Source organism: Paramisgurnus dabryanus, chromosome 6 (genome assembly GCF_030506205.2).
Source record: "Paramisgurnus dabryanus chromosome 6, PD_genome_1.1, whole genome shotgun sequence".
Lineage (NCBI taxonomy): Eukaryota > Metazoa > Chordata > Actinopteri > Cypriniformes > Cobitidae > Paramisgurnus > Paramisgurnus dabryanus.
In genome coordinates, this window is record NC_133342.1 from 7,212,398 (window position 1) to 7,230,501 (window position 18,104).

Below are 18,104 nucleotides of genomic sequence, written 5' to 3' on the forward strand. Positions count from 1 at the left end.
GCTGATCCCACTGCAATAGGAGGTGCAGCACGAGCCCAGGGGCTGACCAGAATCAGGCTGCATGTTTACTGAAAAAAGACACACACACACACACACACACACACACACACACACACACACAGCAGTTTTCATACCGAAATCCTGATACGTACTAGCTAGACGCCAACCTCACACAAACCTGTTGACCAAATTAGATTTATGGGCCTTTCGGATAGTGAGGACAGTTTCAAATGCCCCCACGAAGTCTAAAGTCTAAAACTGTACACACACATTTAACCAAATATGAAAACGAGGACATACCATAGACAACTATGGGTGTCCCCAGAAAGAGGTTTTGTCCGATTTAGCTGGTCTCTGAACTATAGGCTACCTAAGTAAACACACTTGGCTGTGCTTAGCTTAGTCTAAAAGTATGTCAAGAAAATTTTATCAAAAAAAAAAACAAAAGAAATCCTCTTATATAATAATGTAAATGGGTTCCTGATAGAATGCTTCGATTCATTTCCCATCTCTCGCAACTCTGGATTTCACTGCCCCCACCCCTTTGTTTGACATTTACTGGAAGTGTGGCCATACAAAGCAATGTTGTTTGCGCAACTTACAAAAGAAGGGAACTACTTCTACACAAAGGCTTAGCTGCTTAAAATGCATTGCATTCACTTGATAAATACCACTTGCTTTGATTTTTTTGTTGTCTAATGCACTGACATGCATACATATATAACTTAATTCAAACAGTTGGCCAAATCCCACTGTTTAGATTTTAGTTAAAAATAGGATTATTAACAATATAATAGTAAGTCTTCAATCCAGTAAGTGTGCATTGCATAATGGCTGGCTTAGTTATATTTATCAAAGAATGTCCAGAACACAATGTGCATCTGTTCTCTGTTGCAGAAAGTAGGTGTAAATCTGACCAACTCTGTGTTCGATTATACAGACTGGGCGCTTAATGTTTGCGAAACCGAGCTCAGCCAAGCTCGCTCTGTGTTTGATTATAAAGACTCGTCGCTTTTTGCTTTAGATTCAACGATTCAATATTGAAAAAGCTTTACTGGCATTGTAAAAATTATATATATTTACATTACCAATGAATGGAAACATTAAACATGCGTATTTAAAAACAAATAAACGTAAAAAACCCCAAAGCTTTATTTGCGCGATGTCGCTCTGTATTCGATTATACCGATCTGGCGCTCAGTCCGTATCCAGACCAACTCAATCGATATCGCAGTGATTGATGTCCGCCATTGCCGGAGTTTAATGTGACCGAGCGTGTTTCAAAGATGTTTTCAGCGTTACCTCTGCGCTCTTTGGTGTCTTATGCGGTAGGATAATTTTATGTTTGTCTTCATAATTTAGTCTAGGAGAATCGTAGAGAAATTTTCGGAAACAGTACAAAACCGCAGCGTTGACATCTGTGCAAGGACATGAAGCTAAAGCGCTAACCGCTAATATTCATGTCTGGCTGTGTTTATATATACCAGATACTGATTAAAATCCGAACACACAAAACTGTACAACAACGTAAATGACAACAAACACAAATATTAAGTGATGTTTGCACACATGTACTATTTGTACATAATGTATAACGTTACTGTAACTGCTGTCATACATATACAGTATGCACGTAATGCACAGTTACTTGGAAAAACTGTGTTTTAATTGCGCTATATATATAAGTTGCACATCTGAAAAACAAACTCGTTCGACTTTTACATCATTTTTCTTTCTATCTATGCATAAAAAAATCATACAGATTTTCTGGACAGACACGTTGAGAATAAAGCTCATTCTGATCTTGTATGTTTTCTAAATAACTCTGTAGTTGTTCATTAAAAAAGGTCCCTGTCATATTTGTTTTTCTTCAGGCAAGGCAAGTCCGTAGTCTGCATCAGACATCAGCTCGAGCTGGCGCAGGTGGCATCTTTGTGGTGAGACTTTAGGTTTTTGTACATACTGTATACATGGGAATTACCTTAAAGGATTATTCCACTTTCGTAAAACAAAATTCTGATAATTTACTCAACACATATCATCCAAGATGTTGATGTCTTTGTTTCTTCAGTCGAGAGGAAATTAAGTTTTTTGGGGAAAACATCCCAGGATTTTTCTCAATTTAATAGACTTTATTGGACCTCAACAGTTTACAAAGGCCCCTAAACGATTCCAACTTAAGACATAAGGGTCTTTTATAGTGAAACATAATTTTGGCCAAGAAAAATAAAAAATATCCACTTTTAAACCACCACTACTCATCTTGCACTAGACGTGTGACGCACCAGCTTGACCTTACGTAATCATGTTGAAAGGTCATGCGTTACATATGTGAAACACACACTTGCAGACCATTTTAAACAATAAACTGACAATTAATTAGTAGGGCTGGGCAAAAAAAAAAAGATTTTTCGATTAATCGTTTTTTAAAACGTGGTCGATTCAGAATTTTTTTCTTTCATATTTATTTCTGCAAACATTGAACGAAAGATAAACATTAATCGAATTACTAGTCTTCTTCAGTAGATGTCACCCTCTTTTTTGTCTAGCGCATGTTACCAAGGAGCAAGAGGCAAGCCTGTCATTCATTCATTCAGTGCTTAAAATGGCGGTTTCAGGTGCTTCATCGATTTTATTAATACCCCACTTGTAACCTGCTGTCGTTCACTGTTCCTTTTATTAATATAGTATTTGTATTAAATCTATATTCATTGAGTTGAATCGAGAATCGAGTATAAAAACCGGCCCAAGATCCAGAAACGAAAAATGAATCGAGAATTGAAATCGAATCGATTTGATAGCTTGCGAATCGAAATCGAATCGATCTCGAAAATCTGAATCGATACCCAGCCCTAGTCATCATTTATCTCAATACTTACATTATATTTGTTTTCCTACTATGGTAGTCAATTGTTACAATTCATTTTTGGGTGAACTATGCCTTTACAATCTTCTCATGTAGATTATCTCTCGGATAATAGCAGGAAATACACATAGAATGTGTATATATAACACTTCATAACTTCTCACATGTCTATGAAATGATTGTAAACCAAATAATCTGAGCAGCTGTCTTGGTTATTTATTTATTTTGCTGACATATTTTCATTTTGTCTACTATAAAATCGCCCTTCATAGTGGCTAAAGAAGAGTAAAATGTGTTTGTTGTGATTCACGAAATGTCTTTATTCCAGCACAGAGACACACCAGACAACAATCCAGATACTCCATTTGATTTTACCCCAGAAAACATGAAGGTGAGGGACTCATTATTCACAGCAAACATAATAACTAAACACTTTCATAGTATTTATTTTTATAGAATCTGTCATATGATTTAGGGCATGTTTGATATTACTTTTTGCAAAGTGCAATTTGTGTAGAAACAACCAAATATGTTGAATAAACAGACATGTGATGTGATTGTTTTTGTTACTCAGAGAGTCGAGGCAATAATTAATAATTACCCAGAGGGGCACAAAGCAGCCGCCACTATTCCTGTGCTGGACTTGGCCCAGAGGCAACATGGATGGCTTCCTATTTCGGCCATGAATAAAGTGAGAGTTCATGTTTTCCTTAATAAATACAGGGATCCCACTATTGAGCAAACCTGGAAATTGTGATATTCAAACCTGAAAAAACCTGTCTCTCTATGTAATAATAATAATAATAATACAATAAATATTTGGTAATTATGACCTGCAAATAATAAGTTAATGGTATATTGGTGTAATAACATGGTGTCTCCTGCAGGTGGCAGAGGTCCTGGGCATTGCTCCTATGAGGGTGTATGAAGTTGCAACATTTTATACCATGTTCCTCCGCAAGCCAGTGGGAAAGTACCACGTCCAGATCTGTACCACCACGCCGTGCATGCTCTGCGACTCCGACAGCATCCTGGAGGCCATCAAGAACAAACTAGGTAAGCAAGAACTAATCCAGTCCATCGCAGGTGCGTTGCAGAGATAAAAGCATAAAGCATACTTTGTTTTTTGAGAGTATGTCTTTCACAGTACGCTTCATTTGATCATGTGCATAAACACAGGTGGTTGTTGCTTGTGCACTTCAGTGGTTTAGCTTTATTTCTCGTGAATGCAGGAAGCAATTGTCTATATTCTCTTTAAAATTAAAGTGCACTGACATTGCATAACTACACTGTATGCATAGTACACTAATATAAGCATAGGTGTATTAAGCTTTAACAAAAGCATAACAGCTTAAACATGGTCTCTAGCATGTAAATAGTAATGTTGGGGTAATATCGTAAATTTTTTTGCAAATGATGTGGCTTTTCTACAGTGTCACCTAACATCAAAACTTACCTTATTCAGGTTATTTTTAAGTCTTATTAAAATGTATTACCATGTTCTGCCTCTGAAACAACTTTTGGGTTGACCTTGCCAAGCCATCCTATTTTTTTTAATCCCTCCCTTTATAACCACCACACATTCATTTTCTAATGGATTGTTCATTTGGTTGAATAGTTTATTTCATTTTTAGAAGCATGGGTCAATGACATGAAATTAATTATTTTGTGACTGTATATGGATCATTTATATTTAATTTATGGATAAATTAAATGTAAAAATAAATTTGCAGATTACTTGCATGCATTCTCTTTTTGAGGACCAAGTCTAAAATTTCTGGTTTATTTCATTTTGAAAGAATATTTGGGGATAATTGCTAAAATGTCAATGTGGTATAACCGGTCTGTGTCAATTAATGTGACTAGTGTTTTTTTTAAATTAAAATATGAATATATTCATTAAAAAATGTGGAATAAAATATAATCAAAAATGTCAATGTGGTGTAACCAGTCTGTGTCAATTGGTGTAAATAGTATTTTTTTTTTTTTATTAAAATATAAATATATTCATAAAAAATGTGAAATAAAATATAATCATCTATTTAAGTGAAATATGATTTTTTTTACATAATTTATCAAAGATTATTTAGAAAACAGAGCTGTTTTCAGCATATGTCAGGGCAAATATTACAAAAATGCATTAAAATTTACATTTTAAAAATGATAAACGAATAAAGTGATAATTAATAAAAAATTCAACCAAGGCAGATAAAATATTTAATATTTCTTATTCTTTGGGTCCATTCAGTCTTAACTTTTATAAAAATGGTGCAAATGTATTTTTTATTGCATACAATTAAAAATGTTTATTGCATAAAAAATACACTGTGCATTGAACTAAACCTGGTGCATGCTTTTAAAAGTTTTTTAGAAATTTTTTTACATTTAATTTCTCATCTTGCCAAACCATTTTTGTCACTGACCCGCATAACATTTCTGTAAAATCAGTTATGTTGCTTGACTGTCAACTAAGAATGATCTTTTCTTTTAGGTATCAAAGTCGGAGAGACCACAGCCGACCAACTATTTACCCTAACAGAAGTTGAATGCCTTGGTGCTTGTGTGAACGCCCCAATGGTCCAAATCAATGATAACTATTATGTGAGTATGATCACAAACCTCCTTTTTGAAACTTTCTGTGTGTTGCTACTGTACAAAGCGTCTAGTTTTAATGTGACCTCTAGGGGAGGCACTTTCTCTGGAATGAACAATGTGCCTGTATGAATGTCAATGTGTTGAAGAGTACTGTAACACCGGTGGCAATAGATTGTAACTAGTCTTAATTTAAATTAAATTACTTTGACTTGATTTAATTAAAATGACTGGTGGGCGATATACAGGATGTGATGTCAAAAAGATAATTTACAGAGGAAGGTTTTGACATTTTTTAAAAAGTAGTGTTTGCCAATATAAAATGTGGCATTTCTTTGCTGGGAAGTTGTTGGTAATACTGCGTGTTTGCATAAAATTATGTTGTTTTGCGCTTACCTGTATGTTTACCTGGTCAAATTTTTATGAGATTATAGTTTTCACTTATTTTTTTGATGATAACGTTAATGTGCACGTTAAAAATGCGTATAATCTTAGATTATCGCTCTATAATCCATCTTCTATCGCTTTTATCTAAAATCATTTTATAAGGTATTTACGATGTGCATTACAAGGTATACATTTTCTCCTAGTTTGAACCCACAAGCTTTTGTGTTGCTAATGCAATGGTCTACCACTGACCTGTTAAATTAACCATGTAACATACAGTTATCAGTGTTTGGATTTATTTGTAATAACCACAAATTTACCATGGTCTTACTATAGTAACCATAGTTTAACAATTGTTTTTTTTTAAGTATAACATATCGTAACATTAATAGTAATCAATGTACAAAATTACATGCTTAGTACCTTTTATTAATAAAACCATGGGTAATTTTTCTAATAGTTTGCATGTAATATTATCCAAACCAAAACATGCCCCATCATCCCTCCCTACTCCCCCAAATGCACGCACTAACACTGTACTTTTATCGATCCGAGCCCGGGCACACTTTCGTCGTTAAGATGCGATTGTTTTGAAAAAAGCAGGAAGTGCAGTGCTCTCTTAACACTGGAACCCATCGTAATGTTAAGTCTGTGTTTTTTATTCTGAGTCGTTTGGTGCACGATGACACACAGCCCCCTCACATGCCATCATATTGTTTAGTTTACCTGTCACGTGTGCAGCTCGGACATTCATGTAACCCTACTGCGCGCATCAAAAGATTTTTTACAGAGGCAGATGAAGGTGAGTAATCGCAAAATTGACGTCTCTCCTTTTTGCGCTGACACCATAGCCTTCCACGCCTGAGCCTAAGTAAACCGCGCTCCAGCCAAACTCCGCAACCCGTCTGGGGCGCAATTAACCAAACCTACAGAGAGATCACACTAGTCAAACGAACCAGGCTTTGGGGGTCAAACACGCCCTAACGCGGTTTGGTTTGGATAATGGGAGTACGGCCTAAATGTTCCCAGTAGGGCTGCATGATATTGAGAAATTTTTCGATTCTACTATTGAATGTTGCCGTAACTATATTTCTTGCGATATATTGTTTACCTTGAGAAATGCTATTTTATTATACTAAAATAAACAGGACATACATTTTTTTAAATGTAATTAAATGTAATTTAGGCAACAACAACAAAAAACATTTCAAACGTACCGTTCTTTTTAGGTACAAGTTCGCCAATGTAGTTTTCCTTCCTCTTCTCTATTACAGCCATATTTATTATCACCTCTCTGCTTTGAGCCGCTAGATTCACCTTTGCGCCCGCGGTCTTGCCAATAGTATAACAGTACAATACCTACTTGGTGGGTATTTAATAAGGCCCCTTCTCATTGGTCTAATTTGGACAATCTAAGCATGCAACACACATGATAGACACCTAAAATATGGATATTATAATTTGTTGATATCGTGCAGCCCTAGTACCCAAAACTGGCATATAATATCCATACTAATCCAAAACTTACCGGCTAGCCAACTAAACTCTCTTCATGGTACAGGCCCCAGGTTGACGAAGTCTCAGTGTAAGCCTGTTTGTGTTAAACAAAGCCCTCAATGACCCGCTAGGTTAATGATGCAATTAGCTGTGGCGCTGGACTGTTTTATAAAGAGTCATCAACCGTGTGTGATTCACCCGTGTGAAATGGGTTAATCCTACGATTAATCATGCACTGAGGTTGTTGGGTGAAGTCATCAGCCGATGCTTTTTAAGTTTTGGTAGTTTCTAATGTAATGGTAAAGACTGAAATCTTCCCGGAGGAAACTTGTGTGAGATTTTATCTATGTGACTGTACCTCTTCTAGATTACTACATACAGACCAAGACAGCTGTGGTTTAGAGATCACTCACATATGCAAATGACTTGCATCGAGTGTCACAAGTGGTGAACTAGGGAGTTTACTTTCTCAGTTATTCTTCTAAGTAATTGTAACACATTCATGTTTTAGTCAGTCTCAAAAGTTGTAGTAGTTCACCCATCTACTACAGATGAATGAATCAATCTCAAAACCTGTCAGCAGCATTTCACCCCGAAATAAAAGTACAGTTATTTTTTTTTGCCAATTTTTGGATCATTTAGATCTTTTAACCATTGTGATATTTTATGGCTATTTTCAATCTTCCCCAGTTTGATAATGAACAAAAGTAATTTTATTTTAATGGTGGTTTAAAGGGCACATATTATAAAAATCCACTTTTTATGTTTGGACATAAATGTGTGCGTTTTGATTTTCTTGTGATGTCACACTGAAAAAGCCCCGCCCACAGCCACTGACCAGTTTATTTTACCAAAATGATTTCTAAAATGTTTTATTGGCACGTTGTAGCTCTAAATATATTATTGTCTCAGACTGTATGTATTCACAGGAATCTGATCTATTTTTAATCGAAAGCGCTCACTGTCTGTTGGTAAAGGAGTGAGGAGCTCATTTGCATTTAAAGCTACACACGACACGTGAAAACAGTGCTTTTTTGCATCCACCCAACTAGGGGCATTTTGGACATGCTATAATAAATGATCTGTGGGGTATTTTGAGCCAAAACTTCACAGACACATTCTAGGCAAACCTGAGACTAAAAAGTACATCTTGTAAAATGTGCATCATTTTAAACCTTTAAATCAGGGGTTCTCAACCTTTTGCAATTTATGGCCCACCAATGACCCCTTTCTAAACATGATAGTATCAATGCAGAATAAAAAAAACGAAAATGCATTGTGACATCCCCCTCGCATTACTAAAGGTACACCTGGTGGTACCCCTGTAGACAAATAAGGAATGGGATTGCTTTCAATGGAAAAACCAAACCACATAGGTGTCATTTTCAGCAGAAAAAAAACAACATTTAAAGTGGAAGATGTAAAGGTGGACTTTTATGCTTAGACTTTATTAGTACTCAAGGGTAGTACCTTTGAGCAATTACATCTTTAAAGGTAAAATATACAGCTGCAGAAAACATCAAGAGTTTCAGTTTATCTAAATGTACTATTTATAGGAATGTGTTTAAGTAAAAATTATATTTTTTTGTTTCATAATACCAACTACCAAAAACATTTCTGCCAAATTCCTAATAAAAAATTATATTTTTTTTTGCTAAAAATTGAAATTGGAAAAATTCAAAAGATTCAGATTTAATTAATTAATAGGCTTACTGCAAAGAAAACAAGTTCAAAGTCATTTTTTAAGAACACAATGCTAATGTTTTATTATTTATTTTATGAACAATTGAAAAGTGAATATTTGATGAAATAACCCTGATTTTTAAAAACATCTTTCAGGTGTCCTTTCATGCTTTTAGTTTTGTACATTGCTGTTGTGTTGGGGTAACTTTACGTCACTCTTAAGGGTCGCTGTCCGAAGTCAACGGAAACTGGACCATAATCATAACCAAAGGCAACATGTAGACATGATTAACAAAACTGTATTAAAATGATTTCTACTTCTACACATGCAGTGAATTGAAGCCAAACTGAAAGTATCTTGCACATCTAAAAATTACGCAAAAGGGGGAACCCCGAGCTTCAGAAAGTGATGCAAAATGCACTTCAAAAGTGGCGCTATAGTAGGGGAAAGTGTGTGCATTTAAAACTGACCTAAGGGTGAGTTTTTGCTTCCTTTCATGGTATCGCACACCAGAGTCACACAGCGGACCACCGCCGACAGTTATTGTAGATGCCGCCTTCTTTTTAATATGGCACAACGCGGGCATGCTGTTTAGGACCCCATTCACATAGTTACTGCATCAGAATGAACATGCGTTCTATCTGACGTGACTGCTGTTGCAATATTCAAACATGAATCGAGCGTTTTTAATTCAAATAAATTCATAAGAAAAATTTTATGCGAATATAACAAGATTTATTAAACCAGATGGCGCTAGAGGGACCACTGGTGGGCTGCAGCCCATTGGTTGAGAATCACTGCGCAGTCCTTCCAGAAAAGCAGAGAGTTTTTTTGTGATTGTTGCGGGCAAAAATCCTTGATCTTGTGGCACGTTTTCTTAAAAATATGCGATGGAATATGCGGGATATTTATGCAAATTTATGCAGGAACAATTAAATAAAATTGTATATAAAATTGCGGGAACTTGCCAAAATTGCGGGAGCTTGCAAAAACTGTTTAAACTTGCAAAAACCGTTTGCAGCTTTTCATTGATGTTTACGTTGCGTAATTACGTCACTTCCTAACATTCCAATGACAACAGGGGACATGGCTGCGCATGTGTGAAGTAAATGCAACATTTTTCAACTTTCTGCTAAGATATATATGACTTTTTGCCACGGAAATGCGGGGATTAAAAAATCATGCAAGCCCTGCATGTTTTGCAAGCAGAAATCAGCAATTTATATGCGAACTTTGGCTGATTACACATTGAATCATGCGATCGCATAATCACATTTCTGGAGGGAGGGACTGACTGCTTTAAATGAGGCAAAAAATTATATTATTGTATTGCAGTAATATAAAAATAATTGGAATCACAATTAAGAATAAAGGTAATTAATAATATTAAAGAAATAAAGGCTTTGATGTTAATGAAAATTTGGGCAAATCTGCTTTATTTTCAAAAAATAAAATTTTCTTAGTAGGGTATTATTTTCAAAATGCCTCTCTTGTAGGTTATAAATGCCTTGGCTTATACAACTGATGCTTTGTAAAGATGGGGTGATATGAAAGAAAATGGAGGCTTACTTCTATTGAATGAGTGTTTAATGTGTTCTCCTTGTATTTGTCTTTGCTTTGATTTATAGGAGGATCTTAAGCCATCAGATATTGAGCAGATCATAGATGAGCTGAAAGCAGGGAGAGTTCCCCCACCTGGTCCTCGGTACGAAGGCATTTTCCCACTTTCTATCTTCACTTTCTCTTTAAACACACTCTAAAAACAAACGGTGCTAAATGGCACTAAAAGTGTTTGTTGGCTCGTAATAATAGAGGAACCATTTTTAGTGCCGTATAGCACCTATGAAGCACCATACGGGGGCCATATGGTTCTAGACCGGTGCTACACAGGTACTATCGGTGCTATATGGCACTTAAAATGGTTCTTCTATGATTACGAGCCAAGAACCACTTTTGGTGCTATTTAGCACCGTTTGTTTTTAGAGTGCTGGGCACAAAAAAAAAACTAGACTCAATATTTGTTTTCTCAATATTATTTATATTTGTCCACAATTATACTCTGAACCTATATTGTAATTGTGTGAAATATAGAATCCAATGCAGATAAAAAAAGAAACAAGTGAATAAGAAATAGTTGACGACGTTAAATAAGTAGAAAATATTCCAAGTGGTAATGCGGCATGAAACAAAGGGCGGTTACACCATGGTTGTGCATTATTTTCAAATAATTCAAAGGCCCGGAGTCAATTATTCTGCTTATACCATGGTTACCACAGACTAAGACATTGCTCTGGTGGTTGTTTTTAAGACATTTGACAGGTCATGGGCGTTTATCAAAAAATAACACGTAATCGTGGAAGATTTCTCAATCAGAACAGCCCTGTGGTCTAAAAGTTTATAATATAAATGATGCACTAAACAAAGTATGCACTAAACAAAACACACCACATATTTTGTAAAGTGGCTCAAATACCAATAAATATTTTCCCAGACATTAGGCCAAGCCCTAGTAAATTAAATGACCCAATTCAAAGGAAAGCATATTTTAGTTTTAAGATCACAGTGTTTTACAGGACCACCATAGACACAAGCTCATTAAAGGGATTGACCATTAGACAAAGGTCAACTGTTAGGTATAGGAGGCTGAGCATAAGATTAACTTTCAAAGACGCATATTGTTTACACCTTATAAAGGTAATGTACATCCCAAAATAGCATTATTAAACTCTGGTTAAGTACTTTATGTGATGTTGGTTAACTAGGGTTAAATAAATTGGCATGCTAAGAATGTTTTAACTGATATAATCTCGCTTCCATCAGGAATGGCCGTTTCTCATGTGAACCTGCTGGTGGGTTAACTTCACTGACAGAACCACCACCTGGACCGGGCGTTGGCGTGAGACCCGACCTATAAGGAAACCTATAAACCGACCCATTGTCCATTATCTGACTTGAGTCCCTGTTCACATCGGAGATGCTATGTAAATAAAATGTTATCATTAATTATACCCAACAGGCCCACTGTGATTCTTTGATAGCTTTGAATTAAATGTTTTGAGCATTATAAAAAAAATGACAACCAAACACAAAAAACTGTGATACCAGAGTGTTTTACTCAGATAACCCTGTAAGGTGTGTTTGATAGTAAAGAAGTGTTTGCATTATCAACCCTATTCATAGGGTTTTTTAGTGTTTATTCCAAACAAAAGACATAAACATGTAGGATTTGGTCTTCTATTACTTTTATTTGATAATACAAACAAATTTGATTGACAATGAGGAAATCGGGTTTTACAGCAATCCGTACAAATAACTTAAACAGCGAAAGATGTGTAAACAATGTGTATAAACGCAAGACACATTACTGGGGTGTATTCCAGAAAGCGGGGTTAACTTACAATCAGCAAAACCCTGAACTGTCGGTTGATTTAAATAAAACCTGCTAACCCTCATCATGTTTGTTTCAAAACACCTGATAAAAGTTAGTTCAATCAATTTCCTACTGGTAACCGAGAGTTTATACGCACACACAGGGAATACATAAAGATGTGACATAAGGTATGTGACATAATTTTTTTGATATACCCCCTGTGGTTTTTCATACCCAACCTTAAAGGAACAGTATGTAAGAAATTTATATCAATTAATCATTAAATAGCCCTGAAATGTCACTAGACATTAAGAAATAATTTTCATTTCAAATACTTATATCACTCACAACAGCGGTCCGGCCAGGATATTGTCATTTAAAAAGTGGAGTTGCAGCCCTCAACTGATGTTTATGTTGTCGTTTGGTATATTGGCCACCAGCTGTGTGATTGCAGTACCAGTTTTAGCCACACGTTTTGTGATTGCAATACCAGTTTTGGCCACAATCCTACATACTGTTCCTTTAACTGTACTATTACACCACTTGACAATCCTTATAAGAAATATCCTGTGGTTGTACCATGGTTGATGCTTTCGCTTAACCCTTACGAAAATAAACCATGGTTTTACTACAGTTAAACCAAAATACCATGGTTACTGTAGTAAAACCATGTTTTTTGCTAAAATTAATCAATACACCAAAAACCATGGTTACTATACTTTTACCACAATAAAACATGGTTAATTTTCGTAAGGGAAAGATGTGATGGTCAACAACGCTGGTGTGTATGTTTACAACATGCAATAGCATTTCTTGTGTCCACTGACAGGCTGAAGTTCAATGACACACAACTGCTATTCTACGGAGCCCTTCTCATGACATGGTAAAACTTTTTTTTTAAATCGTGGCCACGAATTAGCAATTCGTTACCACGAATTAGTAAATCGTGCGCACGTTTTAGTAATTCGTTCCCTCATTTAAGCTAAATCGTGCGCACGATTTAGTAATTTGTTCCCTCGTTTAAGCTAAATCGTGTGCACGTTTTAGTAATTTGTTCCCTCGATTAGGTTAAATCGTGCCCACATTTTATTAACTCGTTCCCTCGATTAAGTTAAATCGTGCCCACGTTTTATGAATAAGTGCCCAGAATTTCATTTAAACCATCGGAATAGTGACGCTTATCGCAGCTCAATGCATTAATACATTGCTATTAAGTATAAAATTTAGGGGTGACCCCGAATAGTCGAAGATTCGATGCATCGATAGGAGAAGCCTGATTCGACTACCAATCTCACAGTCCAATCGTCGCAGATGTGTTATGAAATGAGGATCATTCAATTTTAGCCGTATATGGGTTCACACATTATCTGATTTCACATATAACAGCTTTCTCACAATATATTAATATACAGCATATTATTATAATGCTGCAAATAATATGTGAAGTAACAGCTTTCAATAAATATTTTTAAAATGCGTTAATAAATCCAACATCCCCTGTGACCGGGCTACACGGAGGTTTCTTAGTTAATAAAACATTGCCTCTTTGTTTCTACATTTAAAAGACAAAGCTGGCAATTATATTATGGCTATAGATTTCTATTCTTTCAATAATTTATTTTATTTTATTTATAAATCACTCTGGGTTATCTGATTTGATTTAACTATTTGGCTTGTGTTTTGTTTCTGTGCACTTGAGGCATTTTGAATATTTGTTCTGCACCTTGTTACTTCTGATGACCTTATTTTATTTAAAAAATGTATCTATTATAAAACGTAAATTCTGATCTAATTTAAGTCTGTAAATTTTGGATAGCTTTTCGTTGTATCAATGTTGCGATACTGCGTGGTGGCCATGCTTGCGCATGTAATTTAGCCGAACAGGCTAGGTGCTCTGCCTCTCATATTTAGGAGTTCATCAAACTAAACATTAAAAAACGGATGTTTTTCGACGGGTATAAGTTTTTAAAATGTATTTATCATACATTTTGGTTATCTTGTCAAAAGTTAAACTACAAAACAGGTAAGCCGTTATTTAAAATTTCGGTGATGAAACGGAAACTATCTGCACCGAACCTATTTCTGCCTGACTTTTCTTGTGATTTAATATTATGGTTGGTGTTCACTTTTAAATGATAGCAAAGAGATTCCTGAAATAAATAATATCATCAGGTCTTTCTGTATCTAAAGTGAATACAGAGAGGATCAAAGTCAGAGCAAGCAAACAGGTATTTCTGTGCTAAATAATAACGCATAGTGTCTATAAAATCATTAATTTCATTGTTTTTCATGTTATAAATTAACGTTTAATGAATTGTAAATAAAGATTAGTTTTTATCATTTACAGTCACAATCACAAATTATTTGTCATTTCTCATTTGTCGGGTTTTTTTTTGGTCATGACTGCTTTGACGCGCTATATCTCCAAATTAAATAAAAACACTGAATTAGCCGAGGTTTCCAAGGCAGAATCACCTTTGTTATTTTTTTAGGTTTAGTTATCAAAATGTATTTTTGTGTGATGTTCTGTAGATCTTGGCTTTAAAATGTTATGAGGAATAAATAAACAAATGTTGCCTTATATATTTTACCTTAAAAAAAATAAATATATAAATGCATCGTCAGTTTTGTCTTCGTTCATCACTTGAAAGACAGTTTTGGTCACTTTAACAGAAAGTTGTTTATGTGTGCTGCTTGTGAAAGAAAATAAAAGTTAACAATTTGTACCTGGTCTGGCCCCCTCCCAACCCATGCAGACAAACATAGATATGATTCGACTATCGGTCGACTATGGAAAGATTCGACAATTCTGATTCAAATACGTAACACATTATTCATGAACACGTTCATCTCTGGCCTGGCTCTGTTATGTAATAGCTGATTGACAGGTGCGCAACTCCGTCTTTCGAACAGGTATAATTTTGTATAGTTACTCATTTAGGAAAATTATCCATGATTTAATGATTTTATTATTATTATGAAAATGTTTTTTTTTTTTTTGCAGATTGATTACGATTTGTATACCCTAGTTCAAATACAAGACCTTTTTTTTTACCACGGAGGGCCGGTGGTATACGGAATTTCCCGATAGATTTTTTGGTCCCACTCCGCCCCTGACTGTATTAATGCGTTAGGCGTCACATTAATGTCCCTACTTTTTAATGGCCTACTGTGCACAAATTAATAAAACCGTATAAGACCCAAGGTGTATGAATTTGATCCTTACATAGCACTGTATCATGAGCCAGTTAATGTCCCAATATGTTTTTTAATTCTGTGCAGGAATAAATAAAACGAACTATGTGACTTATTAATAAAGTGATTTTGCATTAAGCGTCATGTTAATGTCGGTTGTGTTAAGTTTTTTTTAATTCTGCACAGGAATTAATAAAACTGTATATGAAGTTTGGCTCATTAATAAGGTATATAGATCAATCTTGATCTTTACATACTGTATTTATGCGTTAAGCGTCATGTTAATGCCCCGATGGTTTATTTTTTATTATTCCGAGCAGGGATGAATAAAACGGTTTAAGACCCAAGATGTATGAATTTGATTCTTATATAGCACTGTATCGATGCGTTAGCTCACGTTATGTCCCAATATTTTTTATGAAATTCTGGGAAGGAGTTAATAAAACTGTATATATACACGAGCCTAAGGTGTATGAATTTTATTAGGGGTGTCCTCGACTAAGGATTTACGTATTTGAATCAGAATTGTCGAATCTTTCCATAGTCGACCGATAGTCGAATCATATCTATGTTTGTCTGCATGGGTTGGGAGGGGGCCAGACCAGGTACAAATTGTTAACTTTTATTTTCTTTCACAAGCAGCACACATAAACAACTTTCTGTTAAAGTGACCAAAACTGTCTTTCAAGTGATGAACGAAGACAAAACTGACGATGCATTTATATATTTATTTTTTTTAAGGTAAAATATATAAGGCAACATTTGTTTATTTATTCCTCATAACATTTTAAAGCCAAGATCTACAGAACATCACACAAAAATACATTTTGATAACTAAACCTAAAAAAATAACAAAGGTGATTCTGCCTTGGAAACCTCGGCTAATTCAGTGTTTTTATTTAATTTGGAGATATAGCGCGTCAAAGCAGTCATGACCAAAAAAAAAAAACCCGACAAATGAGAAATGACAAATAATTTGTGATTGTGACTGTAAATGATAAAAACTAATCTTTATTTACAATTCATTAAACGTTAATTTATAACATGAAAAACACTGAAATTAATGATTTTATAGACACTATGAGTTATTATTTAGCACAGAAATACCTGTTTGCTTGCTCTGACTTTGATCCTCTCTGTATTCACTTTAGATACAGAAAGACCTGATGATATTATTTATTTCAGGAATCTCTTTGCTATCATTTAAAAGTGAACACCAACCATAATATTAAATCACAAGAAAAGTCAGGCAGAAATAGGTTCGGTGCAGATAGTTTCCGTTTCATCACCGAAATTTTAAATAACGGCTTACCTGTTTTGTAGTTTAACTTTTGACAAGATAACCAAAATGTATGATAAATACATTTTAAAAACTTATACCCGTCGAAAAACATCCGTTTTTTAATGTTTAGTTTGATGAACTCCTAAATATGAGAGGCAGAGCACCTAGCCTGTTCGGCTAAATTACATGCGCAAGCATGGCCACCACGCAGTATCGCAACATTGATACAACGAAAAGCTATCCAAAATTTACAGACTTAAATTAGATCAGAATTTACGTTTTATAATAGATACATTTTTTAAATAAAATAAGGTCATCAGAAGTAACAAGGTGCAGAACAAATATTCAAAATGCCTCAAGTGCACAGAAACAAAACACAAGCCAAATAGTTATATCAAATCAGATAACCCAGAGTGATTTATAAATAAAATAAAATAAATTATTGAAAGAATAGAAATCTATAGCCATAATATAATTGCCAGCTTTGTCTTTTAAATGTAGAAACAAAGAGGCAATGTTTTATTAACTAAGAAACCTCCGTGTAGCCCAGTCACAGGGGATGTTGGATTTATTAACGCATTTTAAAAATATTTATTGAAAGCTGTTACTTCACATATTATTTGCAGCATTATAATAATATGCTGTATATTAATATATTGTGAGAAAGCTGTTATATGTAAAATCAGATAATGTGTGAACCCATATACGGCTAAAATTGAATGATCCTCATTTCATAACACATCTGCGACGATTGGACTGTGAGATTGGTAGTCGAATCAGGCTTCTCATATCGATGCATCGAATCTTCGACTATTCGGGGTCACCCCTAGCATCTTTGAATAACTTTAAATATAATTTTTGTCATATAAAGTTTTGATAGATTTTTCTTTATTAGTACTGTTATTATACAGTTTTTTCCACTGTTATTGTTCATTTACCTCAGAGTTTATTTCAGTTATTTTGCTGTTTTTCCGGTAATAATAATACAATTTACATGCCAATCCTGCTTCCTTGTCTTTTTATTAATTTCATTATGCTGTTATTTGAAGTTATGTGGATATTTATTGCCATATAAGACGTTCATTGCCGTTATATACTCTCGACTAATATTTAAATCATATGCGGAATAATGTGTGCATCTTTGAATAACTGTAATAATACAGTTCCTTTGAAAATAATTTTTGTCAAAGTTTTGAGAAATAATAATGTTGTGAGGATATTGCCATATTGC

At 34.7% G+C, this 18,104-nt stretch overlaps 1 protein-coding gene across 1 annotated transcript; it reads left to right on the forward strand.

Annotated features, from left to right (window-relative positions):
- The first annotated feature begins 1,170 nt into the window (after positions 1–1,170).
- Positions 1,171–12,034, forward strand: ndufv2 (NADH:ubiquinone oxidoreductase core subunit V2). Its single transcript, XM_065262047.2, has 8 exons — positions 1,171–1,328; positions 1,875–1,937; positions 3,195–3,257; positions 3,441–3,557; positions 3,754–3,922; positions 5,358–5,467; positions 10,655–10,731; positions 11,847–12,034. The coding sequence occupies exons 1-8, from the start codon at positions 1,287–1,289 to the stop codon at positions 11,938–11,940; spliced, it is 735 nt and encodes a 244-aa protein (XP_065118119.1). The 5' UTR covers positions 1,171–1,286; the 3' UTR covers positions 11,941–12,034.
- Positions 12,035–18,104: the final 6,070 nt, after the last annotated feature.

Bases quoted from the DNA above. Each gene is read 5' to 3' on its own strand.
- ndufv2 (XM_065262047.2), top strand. From the start codon at position 1,287: ATGTTTTCAGCGTTACCTCTGCGCTCTTTGGTGTCTTATGCG. The intron at 3,258-3,440 runs GTGAGGGACTCA...TTTGTTACTCAG, and splicing joins TTACCCCAGAAAACATGAAG to AGAGTCGAGGCAATAATTAA. The intron at 5,468-10,654 runs GTGAGTATGATC...TTTGATTTATAG, and splicing joins AAATCAATGATAACTATTAT to GAGGATCTTAAGCCATCAGA.